General features: G+C 29.9%; 1 protein-coding gene across 1 annotated transcript in view; it reads right to left on the bottom strand.

The window, feature by feature from the left end:
• Positions 1-1,926: 1,926 nt before the first annotated feature.
• The window catches only part of LOC127701424 (large neutral amino acids transporter small subunit 2-like), a 48,821-nt gene continuing 25,582 nt past the window's right edge, over positions 1,927-25,165 (bottom strand). The window contains exons 5-10 of the mRNA XM_052205299.1: positions 22,311-22,434; positions 20,971-21,074; positions 18,882-18,978; positions 18,156-18,305; positions 16,741-16,918; positions 1,927-9,804 (exon numbers count right to left, since the gene is read on the bottom strand). Of these exons, the coding sequence (XP_052061259.1) occupies positions 9,740-9,804; positions 16,741-16,918; positions 18,156-18,305; positions 18,882-18,978; positions 20,971-21,074; positions 22,311-22,434 (718 nt within the window). The 3' untranslated portion in view covers positions 1,927-9,739. The remainder of the gene's footprint in view (positions 9,805-16,740; positions 16,919-18,155; positions 18,306-18,881; positions 18,979-20,970; positions 21,075-22,310; positions 22,435-25,165) is intronic.

Genomic DNA, 25,165 nt, shown 5'->3' on the forward strand with positions numbered 1-25,165 from the left:
ATTTCAATATAAAAATAAGGAGGTTGGATATGATTGCCAATGAGACAACTAACCACCAAAGTTCAAAGACTATTTAATGAATGTCAAGTGTATGAAGTATCCAGAACTGTTTCCTGGATGTAAATTATCTCAGATATATGAACTTTTCCATAAATAATCTTAAATTTACGAGCTTTCCATACACTGTCACAGATTAAGCAGTTCAATAAAATAAAATCTTCATAGCTACAAGTTAGCAAAGTACTGGTAAATGTTTTTTTGGAAATTGTCTGTGGATTTTTTAAACTTTACATGAAATCTTCAATTCTTTCTCATCAAGAATAAAAGGTTAAATACATTAAACCATCCAGAATTCAGTATGTAAATGAAATCTTCGCGACTTTCTAGAATTGAAAACAATATAGATAAACAAAATCTCCTAGAAATCTTCTTAACATCTGCAGCAATTACTTTCATTCTAGTTTATTTTTGATAGGGTTATAGTTGTTAAATCTTTGGTATATACAGTATGTAGTGTTTGTCATTTTGGTTTTTTGTCTTCCTCCTTAGACTGATGGGTTTTTATTGTCCCATTGGTATCTTCTTGTTCTTCATAAAGCACTGAAGTTAATAAAATTTCACCAGAAATGATTTCTTTATTCAGTATATCAGTTCTATGCTAACTTTCATCAAACCTCAACTTTCAAAAAACTATTCAAATTTAGCTACTCTGCCTTTTAATGCAGCCAGTTGGGATTGTTCAACACAAGTCTTATTGGTAACTGAATTAAGATATCTGTGAATAAATGGTTCCATTTTCTTCCATTCTAGCCTAAAAGTCTACTGATTTTGGTAGATATATCAGTTGAATTGTATACTTGGTCTTTTCCTTTCCATCCTTTTTTGACCAACTTACTGTTTTTTTACTGGTGCTAGAAAGTTCAAATTCTCAGTAATATGATTGATTGATTGTTGGTTGCTTTTAAAATGTTCAGTGGCAAATATTTCATGCATGTTCAGGACGACTCAGTTACATGAAATTGATGCTTGTCATAGTCTTGGTCATAGATGTAATCCTATTTCTATATGTCTCCATCATTCAGCTCTTCAGAAAATCCCAAATTATGGCTTTGTAACCTTGAAAAAAATATCAAATTCTTGCAAGAAATTAATGTTTGACCTACTAGTATCACAAAAAGCTTCTAAAATTTGGAGGAACTGTTCTGAAGAAGAAAACATATATAATCATGAAAGAGGTTTAGAACTGGTATCAATTTAAAACTACCTTTTTTTCCATTCTTGTTTTGAATAATGTTGTTTTCGTCTATTTTAAATGTTTGTACATGAGATTCATTTATTCTGAGGTTTATTTCAAGAAAGAGTATAGCTAAATGTTTTAATACATGTAAAATATTTTACCTGTTTTCTAAATGTCAGGTGATGGTTTTTTTTTATTTGTTTATTTACTACTTCTACTTCAGCATAAAATATTCACTTATAAAATGAAAATAATTCTTTTTATAAATTTGGTATGTACAAAGCATTTTCCTGGATTTACCTTTATCGGTAACACTTAGACCCCAAAAACTGATAGCCAAGAACCTTTGGAGCAATAAATGAATTTATATCTTGTCATGTTTGATGTCAACATATTACAGTTGTAGTAAATAAAGGGATTTAAAATTGGTCAGGATTTAATCAGACCATTGTCTATTATAGGATATTTGGTTGAAAAGGTCCATTTCAATATTCAAATAAATTCTAAATATATCTCAAATTTTCTGTTATATTACTAATGTCAGTCTAATATCAACAAAATGATATACATAGAAAATATATTACAAGAGAAGAGAAAAAGATATTGGGTGGTTGTACACAAGACAGAAATCCAAAGAATTACAAGTACAAAGCTCTTCTTTGTCCTAAAAGTCAAATAAACACAACTCATATTTTAAAATTGTTTTATTTCTTTCCTTTCTCCAAGATAGCCACATAATTAAATGTGAGTGCATTTATTATTTGCAAATATTAATGAGATAAATTGGAAGCATTTTAATAGTAATAATCTGTTGATTTTTTTTTAACATATAAATTATACTTAAGAATAAGGGAGCAGAAGGTGCTTGCTTGTATAAAATGTCTATTCATTGTCAGTGTGAAATTTGATTCTTTTTCCACTTTAAATGGAAAACCTTACAAGAGAACAAAACATATAAATTAGAAAATATATGACAGACATGTAATCTTTTCTTCATTTTATCATATTAATAAATACTTTAACATCAACAAACAAATAAAGCCTTCATCTAATCACTTAAGACATAAATTAATAATAACTTTCAAAGTTATACCACTAAGAGATGTAAAACAATATTTTCTATAATATTTAACATAAAAGTTTTTTATGCACAAACATTTTTCAAGTATCTTAAAAAGAAGTTTGACACAAAATAAAAAGTCTTGGTATATACCTATTCTCATGCCAGCTGATTAGAAGTATTCTATAATCCTTGCTGGACCATTTTTAAAAAGTGACAGCTTTTGATTTCAAAATTAATTGAGGTAATTCTAGTAAAATCAAACAAAGTATACCTGTGTAATGTTACTAGTAATAACAATTCTAATAAGTAATTTTTAAAATAAATCCTGCAACAAACATGATATACTTCACCAACTGCAAGAAATTTAGTAAATGTTTACACATTTGTATTCTGAAAGAATGTACAATGCAAGTACAGTCTCATTAAATAAAAAATAAATTCAATCAGTATAGTTATATAATAATAGTTATCAAACGAGCATATCAAATCATTCTTAATAAATGCATCTATTAATTTCAGCTTCTATAAATGCATTTTAATATTCTATTTGACTCCTATATGAAACTTGTCGCATGAATAATAAATGCAGAAATTTTATGTGCATTTATTGTTGCCATTATTGAGTAATGGTAAAAACTTGATGTTTATTAAAGGAAATGCTGCATACAAATTATAACTCCTGCAATAAAAATAAAAATGCGTAAAAATATTTAAAATGCAATTTAATCTTTTTTTGCAAAACCTTTCCTGTTGCAATTTTTGCATAATAAAAATTTGACAAAAATTACTGATTTTACAGTATTTTATGCATATCTTCACTACAAAGAGAAGAATTGATGAGTGTTTGACTGAAATCCATTCAGTAAATTTGAATAAGAAGCTTGTAGCTATAACTTTACAGAAAAATTTCTGTATTTTTCTAGAAGTGTTGTGATTCTATATATATTCAATAATTTGATTCCTTTCCAAATCTAATTTTGAACTGCATTCAGAATGTGAAACTTACACAACAATTGGGAGAAGTGGCACATGTTTGAAAGAAATCCATTCAGTGGTTGGGGAGGCAAAGTGATAACGAATACTTCACTTTACACCAGAATCTTCAAAATTTGACTCTTACTTCAACATCATCTCAGAGATCCTTAATGAAGAACCAAAATGTAGAACACTTCAGAAAGACAAAAAGAGAAAAAAAAGTTCCGCTGATATTCAAAATATATAGGGAGATGGATTTATATATTAAAGCATGCTGCTCTTGTTTCCTAATCCTAATTTTTGAATTATTTGTATATTTTCATATTTATTTACTCCTGTAGCTATAAACAACAAATTCTTTCATAAAATCTGTTTACACTATTCAGAAAGTAGCTTTTAATGTGGAATGCAGATTAAATAAGGGACACATAGACAAATTAAAGGAGGTAACTGCACAGATATAAGTGAACACTATATATGACCTAATGCAGTTAATGCAGGTATAAAAATGCTTGAAGCAGACTCTATGACCTTATTGCACTAAATCCTAAAGTGGTTTAAATTGTAGTTACAATTTGTATTGATATATCTATAAGACGTTGTGCGTAGTTAGTAATTATATACAATAATTTACAAAAAATTTGTTGAAATATTAAATCTAAATCAATTCTTTACCAAAAAAATCTTTGTCTTAAAATTGATAGGATATTTATTGATTGAAAAATATGTATTTGTGGATGGGTGTCACTCCAAGTCTTACATATTGTAAACAGTTCTCGTTTTTGATAAGTTTATTGCAGTGAGAAAAACATATGATTGGAGATTTGTGTTTTATTTGGCATCAAATTTCATTCACAATATCTTAGAAATGGCACTGTAATAATGTTTTTTTCCCAGTATAAAGTATATATGATCTCACATCTTTGAGTCAATATACCTTTATTTTATGAACTCACATTTTTGTAGTGATCTTATTCATGTTATTTCTCAATAAATCCTTACGCAATATCTTGAAAAAAGTTTGCACAGATTTAATAGTACTGACTTTCATCGTTTATCAAACACCAAAATAACTTATGACCTACAAAAAAAACATCATTTTGGATATTTAAGACGTTAGATTGCGTAAAAAGAACTTCAACAGAGATGCATTATATATGTAAAAGTAGCAAATATCATACAATTAGTAAAACAAAGTACCAGGCACCATGTGTATACAAGAGGCAGTGGAATATAAAAATGTCATTATATAATAGCAAAAAAATTGTACAAGTTTAAACAAATGATAAAACAACAGGATAAATAAATCTGGTGAAATGAATCTGAATATATGTGTATCAATGTAAAACAGGAAATGAGACTATGACATCTGAACTTGTGTCAGGTAAACTCTTTTGCATGTACAAGAGATGGGATGAAAAATGAGGTTGAAAATACTTTCTTTTGTAACTTCAAATTTTGTTAGGTGAAATGAGTTTATAGTAGTTTGACAGTAAATGACAATGAAAACATTTTTCTTTTTTTAAATTGGCATTAAATTTTTGAGAAGCACCTTTTCATGCAAACATTTAGTTACATGTATTATTTGGGGTTAATTGGTCTTCAACTTTTCCTACTTCTTGGTTTCATATATTGTTTAAAAAATCACTGATGAAAATAAATTTTTCAAAAGAGTATTATATGATGCATAAAACCAAATTTGGTATCTTGTAATTTTTTATCACACACAAAAATGTGAAACTAGAATTTATGATAGAATGAAAATTGTTTTTATGAGTGGCATGTTCTTCTAAGGATGTTCTCTCCTCTTTTAAAAAAAGATTTTTAAAAGACCGTTATAAATTGATATGTATATAAATAACAGAACCATACCGGCCAACCTTTAAATATCTCCAAGGGGGATTTTAAGCACAAGAGGACCTAATGCATACCTATACATATGTTTAAATGTATTTTTTACTCTTTTGAATACCTTTTTTAAAGTATCTTGTCTGAATAATTGAGTTTTATAAGGGCCAGGTCAAACAAAAATGGCTTGTTAAACTTTATGTAATAAAAGTATAAAAGAAAAGTAGGGGTTAGCGGGCAAAGTTTTATTGGCACTACATAAATAAAACTAGATATTTCAGTATACCTGACAAAAAGTCAAAAACATAAGTAGCGAACATCCTTAAATGGAACAATCTTAACTAAAAAATTACAATCCAAACATTGAATCAACTAGCTCTATCAAAATAAACAAAAACTACTTATCTTTGATTGTCAAAAATATAACTGAGCTTCAAGTTTTGGTACAGTTTTTGACTAGTTCTATAGGACTGCAACCTGAGATTTTTCATACTCAAGCTTGATGATAAAAATTCTGGTACACACAATATCTATAGAAATGTTCCTTGTAAATGTACTTAAATAAAATAAGAGAATTACCGGTATTTGTTATTTAGATAATATGAGATACTTCTGATTAACTTATAAATTATATTATAGTATATACATGTAGTATCAAAGTCTCTGAGGAAATATTTACAAAAAAAACAATGGTTACAGTTCTATACCATGAAATATAGATATTCAATAATGTTGGTAAAAACCAATATAATTAATAAACAATCAAAATATAAATCAGTAACAAATAAATGTATTAAAAAATTAACAGCAATGAGACAGACCAAAGTAAGAAAAAGGCTCATTCATATTTGTACCTCAAATGTAGCTAACTAATACAAGTAATATTGAGGTCAATAAACCACACTAGGGATGACTTTAATGGTTTTGTGAAAATTTCATGTTTTAAATATTTCCATACATGTTTGTACTACCGGAACAGAAAATATAGAAAAAGTGGATTCTGTATAAGGCTTAATTTCATTTGATTTAAAAATTCCCATTGAAACTGGGTGTTGGTATAATATTCCGGCGGAGGACCGAAAATGTCACATATGTAAAGAAAATGTAGGAGACGAATTTCACCATCTTTTTATATGCAAGTCTCCCCAACTGGTTATTTTTAGAGAAAAACATATCCCTAGTTATTATACAAAGCATCCAAGCAAGCAGAAATTATCTGTTATGTTATCTTAATGCAATGTTAATTTATATCGACAGGTTTCATCTTTAATTAGAAAGCTAAATAACTTATTGTGATATGTATATTGATTTGAATGAATTTTTATTTGTTTTTGTTTTTAAGTGTTACCATTGTATTATAAATTATGTTTTTTATTGTATATTTACCTCATTTTACACATACATGGGTCTGAGCGTTGCTTTACAATAAATATTGAAATACTACCGGAACAGAAAATATAGCAAAAGTGGATTCTGTATAGGGCTTAATTTCATTTTCATTCTAATTTTGAACAAACATCTGAACTGTAAAATATTGAGACAGAATACTGACTTCGCATGTTTTTCAATGTAATTGACTAGTTTACTGAAGTTATTCTGTTCAAATGTTATATTTCATGATTTCAATACCTAAAGAAAATGACACAACTGAAGTTGGCCAATTTAAAAAAACTTTTTTAACAATTGCTGTTAGATAACCTAATTATCTAATTCTGCAAAATGTGATAATTACTAGATATGAACAATTTATCTTCAAATCATTGGCATTGATAAATGCAGTCCATTTATGATTCTTATTGACATTGTTATTAGATTATCTTGCAATAATCTTAGTGTTGTGATAGTGTCACTTTCAGTTTCAAAGTCTAAATGAGCCACCAAAATGGCAATAAAATTATCAACAAGAACCACACACATATATGTGACTGATGTGACCATTTTTGAGCGAGAATATTTTGAATACTACATATTAATTTAATATACTGTCTGTCCAAGTTGTCTCAAATAGTGATTATAATGAATGAAAAATGTAAGGATGTTGCTACATTTTTACCTTAAAAATGTTTAAGTATTTTTCTTAAAGAGGCACAAATCATTAAATTTTTAATGCAACAGCTTGCATTGTGTGATGATGTCATTTACATCCGAGCAAATTTTTTTTTTTTCCAAAGAATGAAAAAATGATTATAAATTATTGTTGGTCTTTGTAAACATCTGAGCTAGTTTCAATTTGCAGGCTCTGTATAGTTCTATTTTCATATCTTGGGCTGTAGCATGCTGTGTTGATTCTAATAAGGTACAGTTGAGTAGAAAATGTTTCAGGTCTTCGTTTTATGATATCTAAATGGATAATATTTATATCTTGGAGGATGCTAACAGAATAGTAAAAAATGTTTATTGCTAAAATTAAAAAAAAAAAAAAAAACAAGGATTGTGGGACACATAGAATATAAATAGTTGCTGCTTGTACAAAAATTTCCCAATCCCCAAATCAATTTAACTTTGAAATGGTATATATACATACATTTTAAGAACTGATGTCTTGATGACATTCAAAAATGTAAATTAAAATACAAAATACCAAATCCAAGTTTTACACACTGTTAATAACATAGAAAGTTTGTACAATAGAAGACCCCATCCTCTTCTTAGAATAGAATCAACAAACACAAACACACAAAAAAACAACATGATCAATAACATGAACAAACACAAAAATAAACATCACATGATCAAAAACATAAGGGTCACATGATCATAAACAAACATAAAGGTCATGACGTGATCAAAAACATAAACAAACATAAAGGTCACATGATCAAAAACATAAGGGTCACATGATCAAAAACATAAACAAACATAAAGATCACATGATCAATAACATAAACAGACAATAATATGACCAATGATTAGAATTTGTTAATAGCAAGAAATTTCTCAATTTACAAAATGTTTTCTATGAATATATAGATTATTTTACCATACCTTAAATAAGTATTTTTTTTTGTTCTAATGACATATATTTTACATATGCTTTATATTAGCTCAAGTTACTATGAAATAATTGCCATTCCCAAGAGAATAAGCATCTAAGTATGATTGATTGATTGTATTAATGATTTTCTATTGCACCATAATGCCCAAATGGGATTTGTTTTGTCACACAGTAAATTGGTTATTATCCTATCACTCAAAAGTCTTATTTGAAATGGAATTGACGTTCTCTTTTATAACTAACAATATATTTTTCACTCCTTTTTAAATTATATTAAAAAAAGTATTTCCCATGGAAAATTAACAAATATAACCCAACCATGGTCCCAAATTTGGAAACAATATATGGTAATAACATATCACACCACAAAACAATAAAAAGTTCAAACACGCACCATTTTACTCACATTATGCTGATTTTATATGAAACTTGTTTTCTTAGAGCTAAATTTTGCATTTTACATTGAAATCAGATGACACCATTTCGACATTTAAATTTGATGAATCTTCTGCATGATTGTGCAGTCATGCATTCTAATGTCATTGTATAAAAAAACATGTTCAAATGTTAGAAGTGTTCACTATTCAAAACAAAAATTTTCTTCACAAAAGCAAATGTCCAAACATTACTTTTTTACATAATAGAAATACATCTAGAATACCAAAGAAAATACCATCACATAAAAAACATCAAAACTTATGTACTCAAACAGGATTGTAAATATACATGTATTTCAACAAATAAGGTGAAAATAACTTTCTTTTACACAGGCAAAATTTGAACACAATATCCAATTGACTAATTTTTAAGAATATTCTGTGATATATTGAATGACTGCAATAATGGAGAAAACAGCAAAGATTTTTATCATGATCAAGAGAGATCTGACATTCAGCTTAAAGGATTTGAAATTGTTTCCTATTGGTGATTACAGACCATTTGGTTATGTAAAAGTCTAGAAAATATTTAATAAATCAATAGCACAAAATTAAAGTATTTATAAGAGTTTGACATTGCAGTTGTCAAATTTTGCGTAGTTAAGCAATTAGTAGATAAAACAATTTTTGGTGACAAATTAATTGATTTCAATTTCTGGTGACAAATTAAATGATTTCAATGAGAGGTTTACTGACATCTTTTAAAATTATAATATAAGTAATTTCATAAATATTACTCAAAATATCTGATCCATAACAATCAAAATTTAATATAAAATGCACAATATAAATATTCATAAATGCAAAATTTGTCATTTGAGTTTTTTTTTAAATTTACTTCCTCCACATCTTATCTTTAACTTACATCCAAACAAAAAACTTCTCATTTTTATCCATTTGTACAAAAACAAAATCAAAAAATTCCAAATACACTTGTCTTTATTTTCCATTGTCTTTTTTTCACTTTAATCTGTAAAATGATCTTAAAATAATTTTCAGTATAAAGTTTCTTCTATAAAAAAATTATAAAATAATCTTTTAATTTTTTATTTTTTTAAAGGTGTATAGAACCTTAGATTTTACAAATGAATTTATAACAAATAAAAATCACATCTAATAGTTAGTATTGTTGATATCGTTGCTCTATAACAGTCACATGAGGTATATCTGTACTATTTCTTCCTTTAATCTTCTTTCAACTCTTCACGAACACTCACAAATATCTTCTGTGTCAACACTGAAAACTTATCTGAAATTAAAATAAAAAAGTTTAAGCAGGTTTTACTAAAATCTCAGAAGTTACCTCCCTTTTTATACGACCGCAAACAAATTTTGTGGTCGTATATTGGTATGACGTTGGGGTCGTCTTCGTCGTCCGGCGTCGTCGTCCGAAGACACATTGGTTTTCGCACTCTAACTTTAGTTTAAGTAAATGGATCTTTTTGAAATTTGACCATAAGGTTAAATACCACAAAAGGAAGGTTGGGATTGATTTTGGGGGTTATGGTACCAACAGTTAAGGAATTAGGGGCCAAAAAGGGGCCAAAAATAAGCATTTTCTAGTTTCCAGACAATAACTGTGGAACGGTGTATGGATCTCTCTGAAATTATACTACAAGTTTCCATACCACAAAGGGATGGTTAGGATTTGCTTTGGGGGGTTATGGCTCAAACCGTTTAGGAATTAGGGGCAAAAAAGGGGGAAAAACAAGGTTGTCCTGGTTAATGGACAAATACTTTAGTACAAAACATAATTTAAAGCAGGTAAGGGAGATAAATCAAATACATCATTGAAATTATCTCCCTTACACTGCTTTTAAATTATGTATAAAGTAATGGTTAATGAACAATAAAGATAATTTAAAACAGTGTAAGGGAGGTAATCCACATACAACGTTTTGGTTACTTCCCTTACACTGCTTTTAAATTATGTTTAAAGAAATGCATATTTATAAAGGAGGACCAGTAAAAATATCTGCAAATGTTGCATCTTTTTATTTACAAAAAAATCCATATGAAAGATTTGACACTATATTTTTAATTCTTTTATAAAATAGATTAAGTTAGCACTATGGTAAATTTAAATGGGTAATTATGGTTGCCAACTCCATTGGAAATTTGAATTGAGATTATGACCATATCTTGAGGGAAAGAATTTTTGTGGGGGAAAAAAAGGGGGGGGGGGATAAAAAGAAATTGTGGGGGTCAATTTTTTCTCATTTCAGATTTCAGAAATTAAAAAAATTATTCTTCAAATATTATTTTTTTTTCAAATTTCAAATATTGAAAAATTTCAGGAAGAAATCTTTAATTGCACAGTATGGCGCATTAGATTTGTAAAATCTTTGATCACATTTATTTATTTGTTATGCCAGATCCAACAGTGTATTTAGATTTTTAATTTTGGGTCCAGTTTTCAAATTGGTCGACATTAAGGTCCAAAGGGTCCAAAATTAAACTTTGTTTGATTTTAGCAAAAATTGAATATATGAGGTTCTTTGATATGCTGAATCTAAACATGTATTTAGATTTTTGATTTTTGGCCCAGTTTTCAAGTTGGTCCAAATTGGGGTCCAAAATTAAACTTTGTTTGATTTCAACAAAAATTGAATATATGGGGTTCCTTGATATGCTGAATCTAACCATGTATTTAGATTTTTTATTTGTGGACCCCGTTATCATATTGGTTCATATTGAGGTCAAAAGGGTCCAAAATTAAACTTTGTTTGATTTCATCTAAAATTGAATTATTGGGGTTCTTTGATATTCCAAATCTAACCATGTATTAAGATATTAATTTTGGGTCCTGTTTTTTAAATTGGTCTACATTAAGGTCCAAAGGGTCCAAAATTAAACTTTGTTTGATTTTAACAAAAATTGATTTCTTGGGGTTCATTGATATGCTGAATCTAAACATGTGTTTAGATTTTTGATTATGGGCCCAGTTTTCAAGTTGGTCCAAGATAGGGTCCAGTATTTAAATTTTGTTTGATATCAACAAAAATTGAATTTATGGGGTTCTTTGATATGCTGAATCTAAACATGTATTTAGATTTTTGATTATGGGCCCAGTTTTCAAGTTGGTCCAAATTGGGGTCCAAAATTAAACTTTGTTTGATTTCAACAAAAATTGAATATATGAGGTTCTTTGATATGCTGAATCTAACCATGTATTTAGATTTTTTATTTGTAGGCCCCGCTATCAAATTGGTTCATATTGAGGTCAAAAGGGTCCAAAATTAAACTTTGTTTGATTTCATCAAAAATTGAATTATTGGGGTTCTTTGATATGCCAAATCTAACCGTGTTTTTAGATTTTTAATTTGGGTCCTGTTTTTTAAATTGGTCTTCATTGAGGTCCAAAGGGTCCAAAATTAAACTTAGTTTGATTTTAACAAAAATTGAATTCTTGGGGTTCTTTGATATGCTGAATCTAAACATGTGTTTAGATTTTTGATTATGGGCCCAGTTTTCAAGTTGGTCCAAGTTGGGGTCCAAAATTAAACTTTTTTGATTTCAACAAAAATTGAATATATGGGGTTCTTTGATATGCTGAATCTAACCATGAATTTAGATTTTTTATTTGTGGGCCCCGCTATCAAATTGGTTCATATTGAGGTCAAAAGGGTCCAAAATAAAACTTCGTTTGATTTCATCAAAAATTGAATTATTGGGGTTCTTTGATATTCCAAATCTAACCTTGTATTTAGATTTTTAATTTTAAGTCCCGTTTTTATACGACCGCAAAAATTAAAAAATTTTTGGTCGTATATTGGTATGACGTTGGCGTCGTCGTCCGGCGTCGTCCGGCGTCGTCCGAAGACACATTGGTTTTCGCACTCTAACTTTAGTTTAAGTGAATAGATCTCCATGAAATTTTACCATAAGGTTCAATACCACGAAAGGAAGGTTGGGATTGATTTTGGGGGTTATGGTACCAACAGTTAAGGAATTAGGGGCCAAAAAGGGGCCAAAAATAAGCATTTTTGTAACTTCCAGACAATAACTTGTGTGTAAGTGTATGGATCTCTCTGACATTGTACCACAAGGTTCCATATCACAAAGGGAAGGCTGTAATTGATTTTGGGGGTAAATGCCTCAAAATTTTAGGAATTAGGGGCCAAAAAATAAGCATTTTTCTAGTTTCATGACAATTACTTGTGTGTGAGTGTTTGGATATTTCTTAAATTGTACTACAAGGTTCCATATCACAAAGGGAAAGCTGGAATTGAGTTTGGGGGTAATTGCCCGAAACGTTTAGGAATTGGGGGCCAAAAAGGGGCCAAAAATAAGCATTTTTCTAGTTTCCATACAATAACTTGTGTTCAAGTGTATGGATCTCTCTGAAATTGTACTGCAAGGTACCATACCACAAAGGGAAGGCTGGGATTGAGTTTGGGGGTGATGAATCATAAGGGGGTTCAAAAAATTTGGGGGGGGGATTTTTTTTTTTTCTTTTTTTTTCTTTTTTTCCTTTTTTTTTTCTTTTAAAATTTTCCATTTTAAGTTGGTTATTTCTGATTTATATTTAAAATCAAATAATAATGATATGGAAGGAGATACACACCAAACAGGATGTGTAAATTATTATACAATAAGTATTGTGCAATAGCAAGAAATTTTCAATTGCACAGTATTGCACAATAGCAAGAAATCTTCAGTTGCACAGTATTGCGCAATAGCAAGAAATCTTCAATTGCACAGTATTGCGCAATAGCAAGAAATATCCAAAAGCACAATATTGCGCAATAGCAAGAAATTGTCAATTGTACAGTATTGCGCAATAGCAAGAAATATTCAATTGCACAGTATTGTGCAAAAGAATATACTTTGTATAAATTGCTTATTTCTTGATCAATTTCAATGGGGTTTTATTCTTGAATTCTTGGGGTTCTTTAATATGCTGAATCTAACCATGTATTAAGTTTTTGGATTTTGGGCCCCGTTTTTAAATTGGTCCACATTGAGGTCCAAAGGGTCCAAAATTTAACTTTGTTTGATTTCATCAAAAATTGAATTATTGGGGTTCTTTGATATGCCGAATCTAACCGTGTATTTAGATTCTTAATTTTTGGTTCCTTTTTCAAATTGGTCTACATAAATGTCCAAAGGGTCCAAAATTAAACTTAGTTTGATTTCAACAAAAATTGAATATATGGGGTTCTTTGATATGCTGAATCTAACCATGCATTTAGATTTTTGATTATGGGCCCAGTTTTCAAGTTGGTCCAAATCGGGGTCCAAAATTTAACTTTGTTTGATTTCAACAAAAATTGAATATATGGGGTTCTTTGATATGCTGAATCTAACCATGTATTTAGATTTGTGATTATGGGCCCAGTTTTCAAGTTGGTCCAAATCGGGGTCCAAAATTAAACTTTGTTTGATTTCAACAAAAATTGAATATATGGGGTTCTTTCATATGCTGAATCTAACCGTGTATTAAGTTTTTGGATTTTGGGCCCCGTTTTTAAATTGGTCCACATTGAGGTCCAAAGGGTCCAAAATTTAACTTTGTTTGATTTCATCAAAAATTGAATTATTGGGGTTCTTTGATATGCCGAATCTAACCGTGTATTTAGATTCTTAATTTTTGGTTCCATTTTCAAATTGGTCTATATAAAGGTCCAAAGGGTCCAAAATTAAACTTAGTTTGATTTTAACAAAAATTGAATTTTTAGGGTTCTTTGATATGCTGAATCTAAACATGTGTTTAGATTTTTGATTATGGGCCCAGTTTTCAAGTTGGTCCAAATCGGGGTCCAAAATTAAACTTTGTTTGATTTCAACAAAAATTGAATATATAGGGTTCTTTGATATGCTGAATCTAACCATGTATTTAGATTTTTGATTTTTGGGCCCCGTTATCAACTTTGTCCACATTGAGATCAAAAGGGTCCAAAATTAAACTTTGTTTGATTTCATCAAAAATTGAATTCTTGGGGTTCTTTGATATGCTGAATCTAACCATGTATTTAGATTTTGGATATTGGACCATAATAGGTGAATGTCCAATTTAAAATTTTTAAGTTCTTAGACCACATTCATTCTGTGTCAGAAACCTATGCTGTGTCAAATATTCAATCAGAATCCAAATTCAGAGCTGTATCAAGCTTGAATGTTGTGTCCATACTTGCCCCAACTGTTCAGGGTTCGACCTCTGCGGTCGTATCAAGCTGCGCCCTGCGGAGCATTTTATTTAAATTGCTCTACATTAAGGTCCAAAGGGTCCAATATTAAACTTAGTTTGATTTTAGCTAATATTGAATTCTTGGGGTTATTTGATATGCTGAATCTAAACATGTGTTTAGATTTTTGATTATGGGCCCAGTTTTCAAGTTTGTCCAAGTTGGGGTCCAAAATTAAACTTTGTTTGATTTCAACAAAAATTGAATGTATGGGGTTCTTTGATATGCTGAATCTAACCATGTATTTTGATTTTGGACATTGGACCATAATAGGTAAATTAAAAAAATTCAAGTTCTTAGACCACATTCTTTCTGTGTCAGAAACCTATGCTGTGTCAAATATTTAATAACAATCCAAATTCAGAGCTGTATCAAGCTTGAATGTTGTGTCCATACTTGCCCCAACTGTTCAGGGTTCGACCTCTGCGGTCGTATGAAGCTGCACCCCAGCGAAGCATTTTATTACAATAATGCATTACAATGATCATTAAGATGTGAAGCATTTGACAATGCAATTTGTTTTTGAATAATTAATTTCACGAACAGCATAAAGTTATTCTCTTCTACTTCATATTGATGTTAAATGTAATATTTTCTGACAATGTATGTAAATCAGAGAATAACCAAATTATCAAATCAGATTAAAAACTTACATTTGAAATAGCCCTGTCCTTATTTTTTCAGAACAGAACACTATAAATCTTAATAGCATACAATGAATGAAGTTTTTGCAGCCTACTTTGCTGCTGATTGGGTTCAGACTAAGTTTTTTATCCTACAATTTGGAACAAGTTTTTCCTTGCTACTAATTTGACGGAGGATCAGTCTATTTGGTATAGATACTGGTTTTTCCTTAACTGTTATACATATACATGATCGACATTAACATTGCAGGGTATGGAATTGTGATTGATTCTTGTTGTTTGCTTAATGTCCAGTGATTTCCTGAAAGCTATTGATATAAATAATATTTCCCTAGGAAGTTCTCAATTTCTATAGATAATACATTTTATTATTTGCCAAAAAATAATTTCCCCATATACATTCTACAAAAAAATTTAATATTGAACCCCCATACCTTTTGAAAACAAGCATTCACGCAATACTCTGACCCCTACCGGTTAAAAATTCATTTTATTGGGACAAAATGCTTACTTGATCTATAACTTGTCATGGTGTTAACTATATAACAAATATTAAGTCAATATCTTCAAGCATGATGAAAAAAAGTGTTGAAAACTGATTACTTAAGTGAATTTTCTATGTCCAAGGACCATAACTCGGCACAAAATCATCAGATCTGAACAAAATTCGAACTTGATCTGTAACTTGTCATGATAAAACTATATACCAATTATCAAATCAATATCTTCAAGCATGAGGAAACAAGAATGTGTCCATAGTACACGGATGCCCCACTCACACTATCATTTTCTATGTTCAGTGGACCGTGAAATTGGGGTCAAAACTCTAATTTGGCATTAAAATTAGAAAGATCATATCATAGGGAACATGTGTACTAAGTTTCAAATTGATTGGACTTCAATTTCATCATAAACTACCTTGACCAAAAACTTTAACCTGAAGCGGGACAGACAGACGGACGAATGAACGGACGCACAGACCGAAAAACATAATGCCCCTAGGTGGGGCATAAAAAAGTGCGGAAAACTGATTATTTGAGTGAATTTTTTAAGTCCAAGGACCATCTCTGCACAAAATCATCAGACCGGAACAAAATTGGAACTTGATCTGTAACTTGTCATGATAAAACAATACACCAAATATCAAATCAATATCTTCAAGGACGAAGAAAAAACGAAGAAAAAAAGTGTGGAAAACTGATTTGCTGGACTGACAGATTGACAGACAGACAGACGGACGGAGTGCAAACCTAAAGTCCCCTTCAACTTCGTCGATAGGGGACTAATAAGTGGTGATTTATATTGTTTCAAATTTAAATATAGAGGAATGTTGCATACAAATACTTGACTCACCACAGAGAGACAGGAAAGACTTTGGTTTCTTTTCCCAACATACTCCTAGAATGTACACTGGTATCCCTGAGGCAACAACAATCATTCCCATGAAACATTCTTTAGGACTGTCTAACAAAGGAACAATCAACAGGAATGCACAGATTATCAGGAAAAATATTGGGAATAATAAATGCACCTGAAATGAAAATACAGCCAATTACATAACAGTACATAACACTACAGGGAGATAACTCTGTAAAAATCAGCTGAATGTTTTAATCACATTCTATTGTTAAGGAAATATTAAGCTTCTCAATAATCAAAATTAGTGTTCGTCAAACTGCTATATATCCCATGAAATTTTTCTGATAAAGTGTGTGGTTCAAGTTTTTTGAAATTTTTATATTTTTATCAAAGGGTCAAAGTAAATATTTTGTCAAAATTTTATGAAAATTAAACGAGCCAAATTAATTTTAGTCAAGGTGTTTGGTACCACCTTATAATACTAAACTACCAAAGCTATAAGAATATGCAGTTATTATAATCTTTTAATGTATATATCTCAAATGTACATTTGAAAAATATGTTTAAATTCATGTTAATTCCGCAACTAATTTTCATACAATTAACATTCTCTGGTAACAACATAATGATATTGAAAGAAGTTTACTGTTCAATTTGGGTTTGACAAATATATCGATCAATCAGTCTTTTAAACTCTTTCTAATTTCTCATTATGTAAAATAGAAATCGAGAGTGCAATCACAGAAATGTCTTGCCTGCATTATTGATCATCCCTGATTAATATGTTGACAGTCTTGAGATAAAAGTGTATCTACATGTACAAAACAACCCATTATCACTGATGAGTGAATCATGAAAAAAAGGCCTGGCGAGCTCTGACAAAAGGATATGTATTCATTGCAATAATTCTATAGACGAAATATAGTTGATCATATTTCCTGAGAAAATGGCCTATACAGGAAAAGGAATAGGTATACATTGCAATTTTTCTATAGACAAAATATAGTTGATCATATTTTCTGAGAAAATGGCCTAAACAGGAAAAGGAATATGTATACATTGCAATTTTTCTATAGACAAAATATAGTTGATCATATGTCCTGAGAAAATGGCCTATACAGGAAAAGGAATATGTATACATTGCAATTTTTCTATAGACAAAATAAAATTGATCATATGTCCTGAGAAAATGGCCTATACAGGAAAAGGAATATGTATACATTGCAATTTTTCTATAGACAAAATAAAGTTGATCCAATTAGCTGAGAAAATGTTCTGTCACCTATGCATGAAACTTCATGTTGATCATTCTACAAAGGAAAAAAAGGACAAGGTAAGATGACAACAGTTACACATGTCCAATTTGTAAGCTGATGTAACTGTAACCATAATGTAATTTAAACTCTCACCTTAATTGGTCTGTGTGCATTAGGGTGAGTGTATCTCATATATAACAGGCCACAAATACTAATAGCAATAAATCCTGTCTCCACAAAACTGGCATAGTTAATTAATGCATAGATATCTGTTGATGTTAAATATACAAGAGACATAACGCACTGAAAAACAAATAACAAGAATATCATTAGCTTAAAAGGAATCTATATCTTATATATCATATATCAAGTCTGTGTGATGTGCATTCTTTTATTTCTAAATTGTATTGAAAATTAAATTAAAATTTCATTTATATGTAATAGACTAAACTTTTTCAGAAAGTATTAATTAAAATATTGTTCAAAATTGAGATTATATTTTTACCTTCTTATTTCTACCAGTAAAGACATGATCATCCTTCGTACAATTTTTCCAACAGATTGAATTTACTAAATTATTAATTTTTAATTTCTTAAACTTTATAATTACATAAAACCAATCATAATAGCACATTCTTTATTAACAACATATGATATACTGCATAAACCTAAGAAATGCAATTACAAAACACTATAATGTGGGAGGTAAAGACTATACAATTTTATTTTATTTATCTTTTCAAAATAATAAAAATTTTCCCAGGATTATCTCCCTTAGACCATTAAGGTTCATGTAGAAAATGTCTTATCTTCATAGACTTTTTATTACATCTCAACAACAATCAATGGACAGTGAAAAATAATCTAATTCCTACTTACACCAAATGCTAAGGAAGGTGTGGGTGTGAAGTTGTTGATATTTATCGTAGCAAGAAATCCTGGCAAGTGACCTTCTCTGGCCCCAACGAAAAACAATCTGCCAAAAAAAAAGAAACATTTCATTACTCAATGATAATTTTGATAATTTTAACGAAATTAGGAATTATCATAATCATTTAAAAAATGATTTCCTTTTTTTATACACAGGACAACTTTAATGAAAGCGAGATTATTGTTTGAGAATTTGTCCCTGTGAAAAATATAACATGGTAAGTGACCATAGCATTTTTTATTTTTACTGCAAATTTTTATCCCAGTCTTCATCATATTTCATATGTGTATTTGGTACTCGATATTCTCAATACATAATAATTAATGCATAAATTTAATTACTCAAATTGCAGTTTATAGAAGTTAAAATGTGTTTACTGATCATGCATCTTCCTTATGTGATTGTATTGTCACATTAATTAGTTGCTTGGTTTTTTTTGGGGGGTGACAACTTCACTGATCTTTACAAAATACAAAATGCTGACAACACATACCAGCAAAAAAACTATAAGTTGGTCTAGTGATTTCAGATATCCTCGCCAACTTCACTCTTGGAAGATAAATGTCCACGATTAAAATCGAATTTGATCACTATATTATGTATGGTCCATGAAAAATTGTTTTAATTCAAAAATTTTGTCAAGAGGAACATTTTGTTTTAATTCAAAATATTTTGTCAAGAGGAACATAAGTATCTTCCAAACAAACAAAAAACTCAAATATAGGAAAATTATCATAATAAGGAAAAGTCATGTCCATCACAAGCACACTTCACCTGTATTATTTTGTCAAGTGTCAAGTAGTACCTTAGTTATCATCAGGAAACCAATAATCATCTATTTTTTAATAAGGGGCATAACTCTTTACTTAACTACATACAATTCAAACTTGACCTGAATTATATGGTTCATTTCATTGTGATAAAATCTAAAAACATATTTTTCAAATGGTCTTTAACGTATTCTAAAATAACTTAATCATGTTAATACACTTATATATTGATCAGTTTCTTTTCTTAAAATCCTATTAAAAGAACACATTCCTTAAAATTTGTGATTTAAAAAAAAAAAGAATTAAACTTAAAAGAATTTCACCGAAATATAATATGCACGTCTACATATTATGCACAATAGCTGCTCAAAATTTCAGTGGCCTCCTACCTAAACTTCCAAAGTTTTTGCATTTATAAAAGACATTTCTTGACAGACATTGACAGACAGACAGACAAAAAATGGGCCATCAAAAATACAGGTGAACAAATGAATCCAGCGTTAAAATGGGCTATAATGTCTGCACTAATAGGTATCACTGCATAATGAGAGGCCTAATAATTTTCAGACAGACTTCTATCCCATATAAACAACAAATGTGTGTTACATAAAATTTTTTTCTTTAAATTCCTGTTTACCTCCGAAATAAATTGAAAATGATCTTATCAGATTTATAACACAGTATTTCGTACACAAATCAGATATTTTCCTTTAAACTAAGTTATCGGTAGTATATTATGCCAAAACCTGCTTTTGACCTTTTTCGAACTGATGTCTAGGTCATCATTTTGTAAATTTCCTATTTGATAAAATATTTATTTTTAGAATTTTTTTTAAAACTAAGTCATTCCAATTCCAAATGAATAGTAAACAAACATGCAAAGTAATTCAATACCAATGTTTATCAAAACAAACTTTTCCAATCTTGTGATTCAATATTTTAATAATTTATAAGGACTTTGTTTTGGTAAAAACCATTCAAAATTATTTAAATTGTTCAGGGTCATGAACTTATTGAATTACATGTTTATTAAGCAGTACTGCAATACCTTAGAAAAATTACCACTCAATAAAATCCATGACTTAAACAATAGTTTACATGGTTCTCTAACAAAATTGTAGTATTTTCCATGAGTAAGAAATATTAATATATCTTTCAGTCTGAAAAGTTTGGAAAGTTTTATTTGAAAGTGGTACAACAATAGAAGATTTGAGATAGGTTTTTTTTTTAACTACAGAAACATTTCAGAGTTTTTTGGTAAATTTACCTTGCTGATGTGAAGATAGCACCATTAAGGCCACCAAATGTTGAGCAGGCAACGAAAACAGGCATGATCCATGACATGACACCTAATGTTCTCTCTGCAAATGTCTGAAATGAAATTTAGATGTAATATAAAAATATCAATTATAGCATATTGCCTGATTATGAGTGCTCAACATCGCAAAAATTAAAAAAAAAAAAATCACTTTCAAGGTCTGGAATTAAAATTATCGATAAAGAACATTGTTTGAAAAATTCCTTGCACGATATTTACGATCTCTTTTTTAACAGATTGTTCCTCAGTTCCCTTTGTCGTATGATTTAAACCAGGTCCAAGGCAAAGTGTCACACAGAAATGGTGACAGATACTTTTTCTACCAAACCTAGAATAATTTAAGAAGGATGCACAAGCTGATGTTACATTCCTGTCGTCTCTAGCAAACTAGAGCTCAAAGATCGGCAAGTTCAGAGTGTTTCATGGTGTAATGTAAGTTTCATTCTTCAGAAATTGAACTTTTCTAATCTTTTTATTCTATTAGCACATTGAGACAAAATTTCATTTTGGCTTCATTTTCAATTAACTGAATTGCTAAATATGACATCAACCTGGTTATCTGTTTTGAAACATGACATGTTTTGAGATTATAAACCAAAATATGTAACAGGTATGTTGTTTGTGCAACTAATTCAATCATGTTTTGTAAAATTACTTGTAAAAGTTCATTGGCTTAGCTTTATCTTTGGTAGTAGTTCCTTATTACCAATTCCAGATAATAAGTGTAAAACAAAAGAATGATATTGTTAACATAATGCCTTTTCCGGAGAAAATATGAAAATTAATAAATTGAGGAAAACTGTATTCTATGTACCAAAATAATGAAGAGTTAGTGGAGGGTACAAGAAAAAGGTTGTGCATAGATTACCCAGGACAGAAGACATTCTTAGGTGCTACTGCTAATTTTGTAGACTCAATTCAAATATTTTATATTTTGGAAAATTGTAGTGCTTTTCAATTTCTTGGGTGTTAAACCAACAAGAAAAATAAAGAACATAACAACGCTTATACTGAGAAATTGTGTATTTTTAGCTTTAAACTTTAATATGGAATACTTTGAAGATAAAGAAACCAAAGGCCATGTGTAAAAGAATACAAGATTGATTGATTGTTGGTTGCTTAACGTCCAGTGGCAAATATTTCATTCATGTTCAGGACTATACTAGAAGGCCTTTCGGTAGTGTCAAAGGCAATAAGCACTAAAGTCCCTGCTTATCACACTCCAAAATGGCCAAACTAATAATACATTTTAAATGTGTATAAAATAAATTATTGATTCTTCTACTCACCACTGCTGTAGCATTTGATGCCAACATGGCTGCGGGTGTCAGTACAGCAAAATAAGCAACATTTGCTAACAAATAAATAATCGTCACTAATGGAATTGAAATGCCTATTGCACGTGGTAAATTTCTGAAAAGATAAAATTGTAATGGTTGTAGCTTTCCTGATTTCACACATTTTTAATGATAAATACTTATCAGATGCCATGGAAAAATAAATGGAGAATGTGTCTATGGGCCACAGATGCCCCGCTTGTAAATATGCATGAGTCAACTTCCACATACAGATGCAGGATGCATGTAGTTAAGACCGTTTTATGATTATAAGCATTGTGTATAAGTTTCATAACATTTGGTTGAGGCAAACTAAAGTTAGAGAACGGAAACGACAGATTTAGCAATTTTTCCATTTATAAAGGTACATAACTCAAGAACGGTAAAAGTGACGCCACCCAATTTCCAACTTGATCTGTGTTTTGTGGTAATAAGCATTGTGTACAAGTTTCATAACATTGGGTTGAGGCAAACTAAAGTTAGAGAATGGAAACGACAGATAAAGCAATTTTTCCATTTATAAAGGGGCATAACTCAAGAACGGTACAAGTGACGCCACCCAATTTCGAACTTGATTTGTGTTGTGTGGAAATAAGCATTTTGTATAAGTTTTATAACATTTAGTTGAGGCAAACTAAAGTAAGAGAACGGAAACGAAAAATTCAGTAATTTTTATGTTTATAAAGGGGCATAACTCATGAACGGTAAAAGTGACGCCACCCAATTTCAAACTTGATCTGTGTTTTGTGGTAATAAGCATTGTGTATAGGTTTTATAACATTTGGTTGCGGCAAACTAAAGTTATAGAACGGAAACCATTTTGGGGATGTACGTGACGGATGGGACGGACAAGGGTAAAACTTAATGCCCCCTCCGGTACGACGGGGGCATAAAAATATTCACAGTCAATCTTTTTATTCTGTAACAGGTTGGCTGAGCACTTTATTCTCAAGACTTTGAAGTTTTAACATTTTTTTTATTTTCTATAGGCTTCAATGTAAAACTAAGTCAAGTCCCCTGACACTAGATCAAGACTAAAGTAATTTTCTTGAAAAGTACCATACAAGGAACATTCGCCCTATTTGTTATGGTGGAAGGATATGGTAATTTGCCAAAAATTATGACAGTTTATAATTTGGTTACTACAATCGTGATTCATATGTACATGTATAGTGAAGAATTTGCGTCTGTACAATGGATGTCAATTGACTGCAAAAAATAATGTGCACTCCTAAAAAATCGAGTGCATGTACAACATACATAATAAAAAATCAAAAATAAACTGAAACATTCAGAAATGAAAAGAAAATTTTTTTTTTAGGATCTTGACTTGGACAGCTGGTACTAACCAATTCATTTGGTGTAAACCAATATTCAATAAGAGGGGAATTTAACACTTTTGATGCTGAATATAAGCATTGTACTTTTAGGTGTGATAGATGTACCTGATGGATCAACAGTATTTTAAACAAACACATTCCAATAACTTCATTATCTTTATTTTTGTAAAGTATACAAAATAACACCAAAGGAAACACTGTCTTATCCTTCTTTTAAATACTTGTCCTTTTATACACACAAATAAAGAAAGACACTATACAATGGTATGTTGATAGAGATTAGGAAATATTGATTTATGGTATAAAGTCATGCTTTTCGTAAGTTGTAAATACGCATGGAAACAAAGGTTGTTATTGACCTAATGCTTTTGTATCCACTTTTGTTTCACCTTCAAATGAGTTTTTAATAGGATAAGAAACTTAAAACGAACTAGTTTAAGATCTGTGAATTCCAGACCAAAACAACTAAAAAAATTGTCCTATAAGGAGTTCATCTGACGTTCAAATTGCACATTGAATTATAATAAACAAAGAATTATTGGAATCTGGAATAATTTTGTATTCTGGAAAATTGATAAGAAATGTATGATGAAAACTAAGCCAATTAAGGTGGGTTAGCCATGCGCACATGGCTTGAAGGGAGTCAGTTAGTTCATACTGAAATATCAGTGAAAATAGTCAGAACAATGGAAAACCCTCAATGGGTTAGTTTTCATCATACATTTCTTATCAATTTCCCACAATTTAAAATTATTCCGGATTCAAATAATTCCTTGTAAAAACATCTAGTTAATTTGCATGTTCGAGAGAAAAAATGGTTCCTCTTTTTAAACTTTATCATTATTGTTTATTTATTGTAATTTCTTACCATATAGCATTTTTTCCTAAATTTTGTAATTTAAGCTTTCAACCATAAAAATATAATGAAAACAAATCTCAAATCTAAACATATTTGGTTTTAGTTTAAGAAAGTTTAAGGATAATACAGACGCTACAAACAATCTTTATTGATTGGTCGTCCTGAATATGCATGAAATATTTGCCACTGGACGTAAAGCAACCAACAATCAATCAATCAATCTTTACTGATCAAAGCATATAGTGTTAATTCATTTTATAAATGGCAAATAAAGATGTTTTCGAGAGAGGTCTGCACACATCTGTGCAATTAAACCTCCCAAGTGGACAAGGCTCTACTAATGCAATAGTTCCTGTGCTGAATTATAAGGTCATATGAGAAAGGGGTTACAGGAGTGCGATACTAAATATCTATAAGGAATAGAAATAAGCAATGAATTAAAAAGTATTCAACACAATACAATTCTAGGTTGCTTTAATGATACAGAATGAAAAACCTACGGAATTAACTTTAAAACAGCATATATTTGTCCAAGTAGCAGATATCAGATACATATTTTTTTTCTTGATCCTAGTTCATTGATTGATTGATTGATGGTTGCTCAACGT

Source organism: Mytilus californianus, unplaced genomic scaffold (assembly GCF_021869535.1).
Source record: "Mytilus californianus isolate M0D057914Y unplaced genomic scaffold, xbMytCali1.0.p SCAF_5, whole genome shotgun sequence".
Lineage (NCBI taxonomy): Eukaryota > Metazoa > Mollusca > Bivalvia > Mytilida > Mytilidae > Mytilus > Mytilus californianus.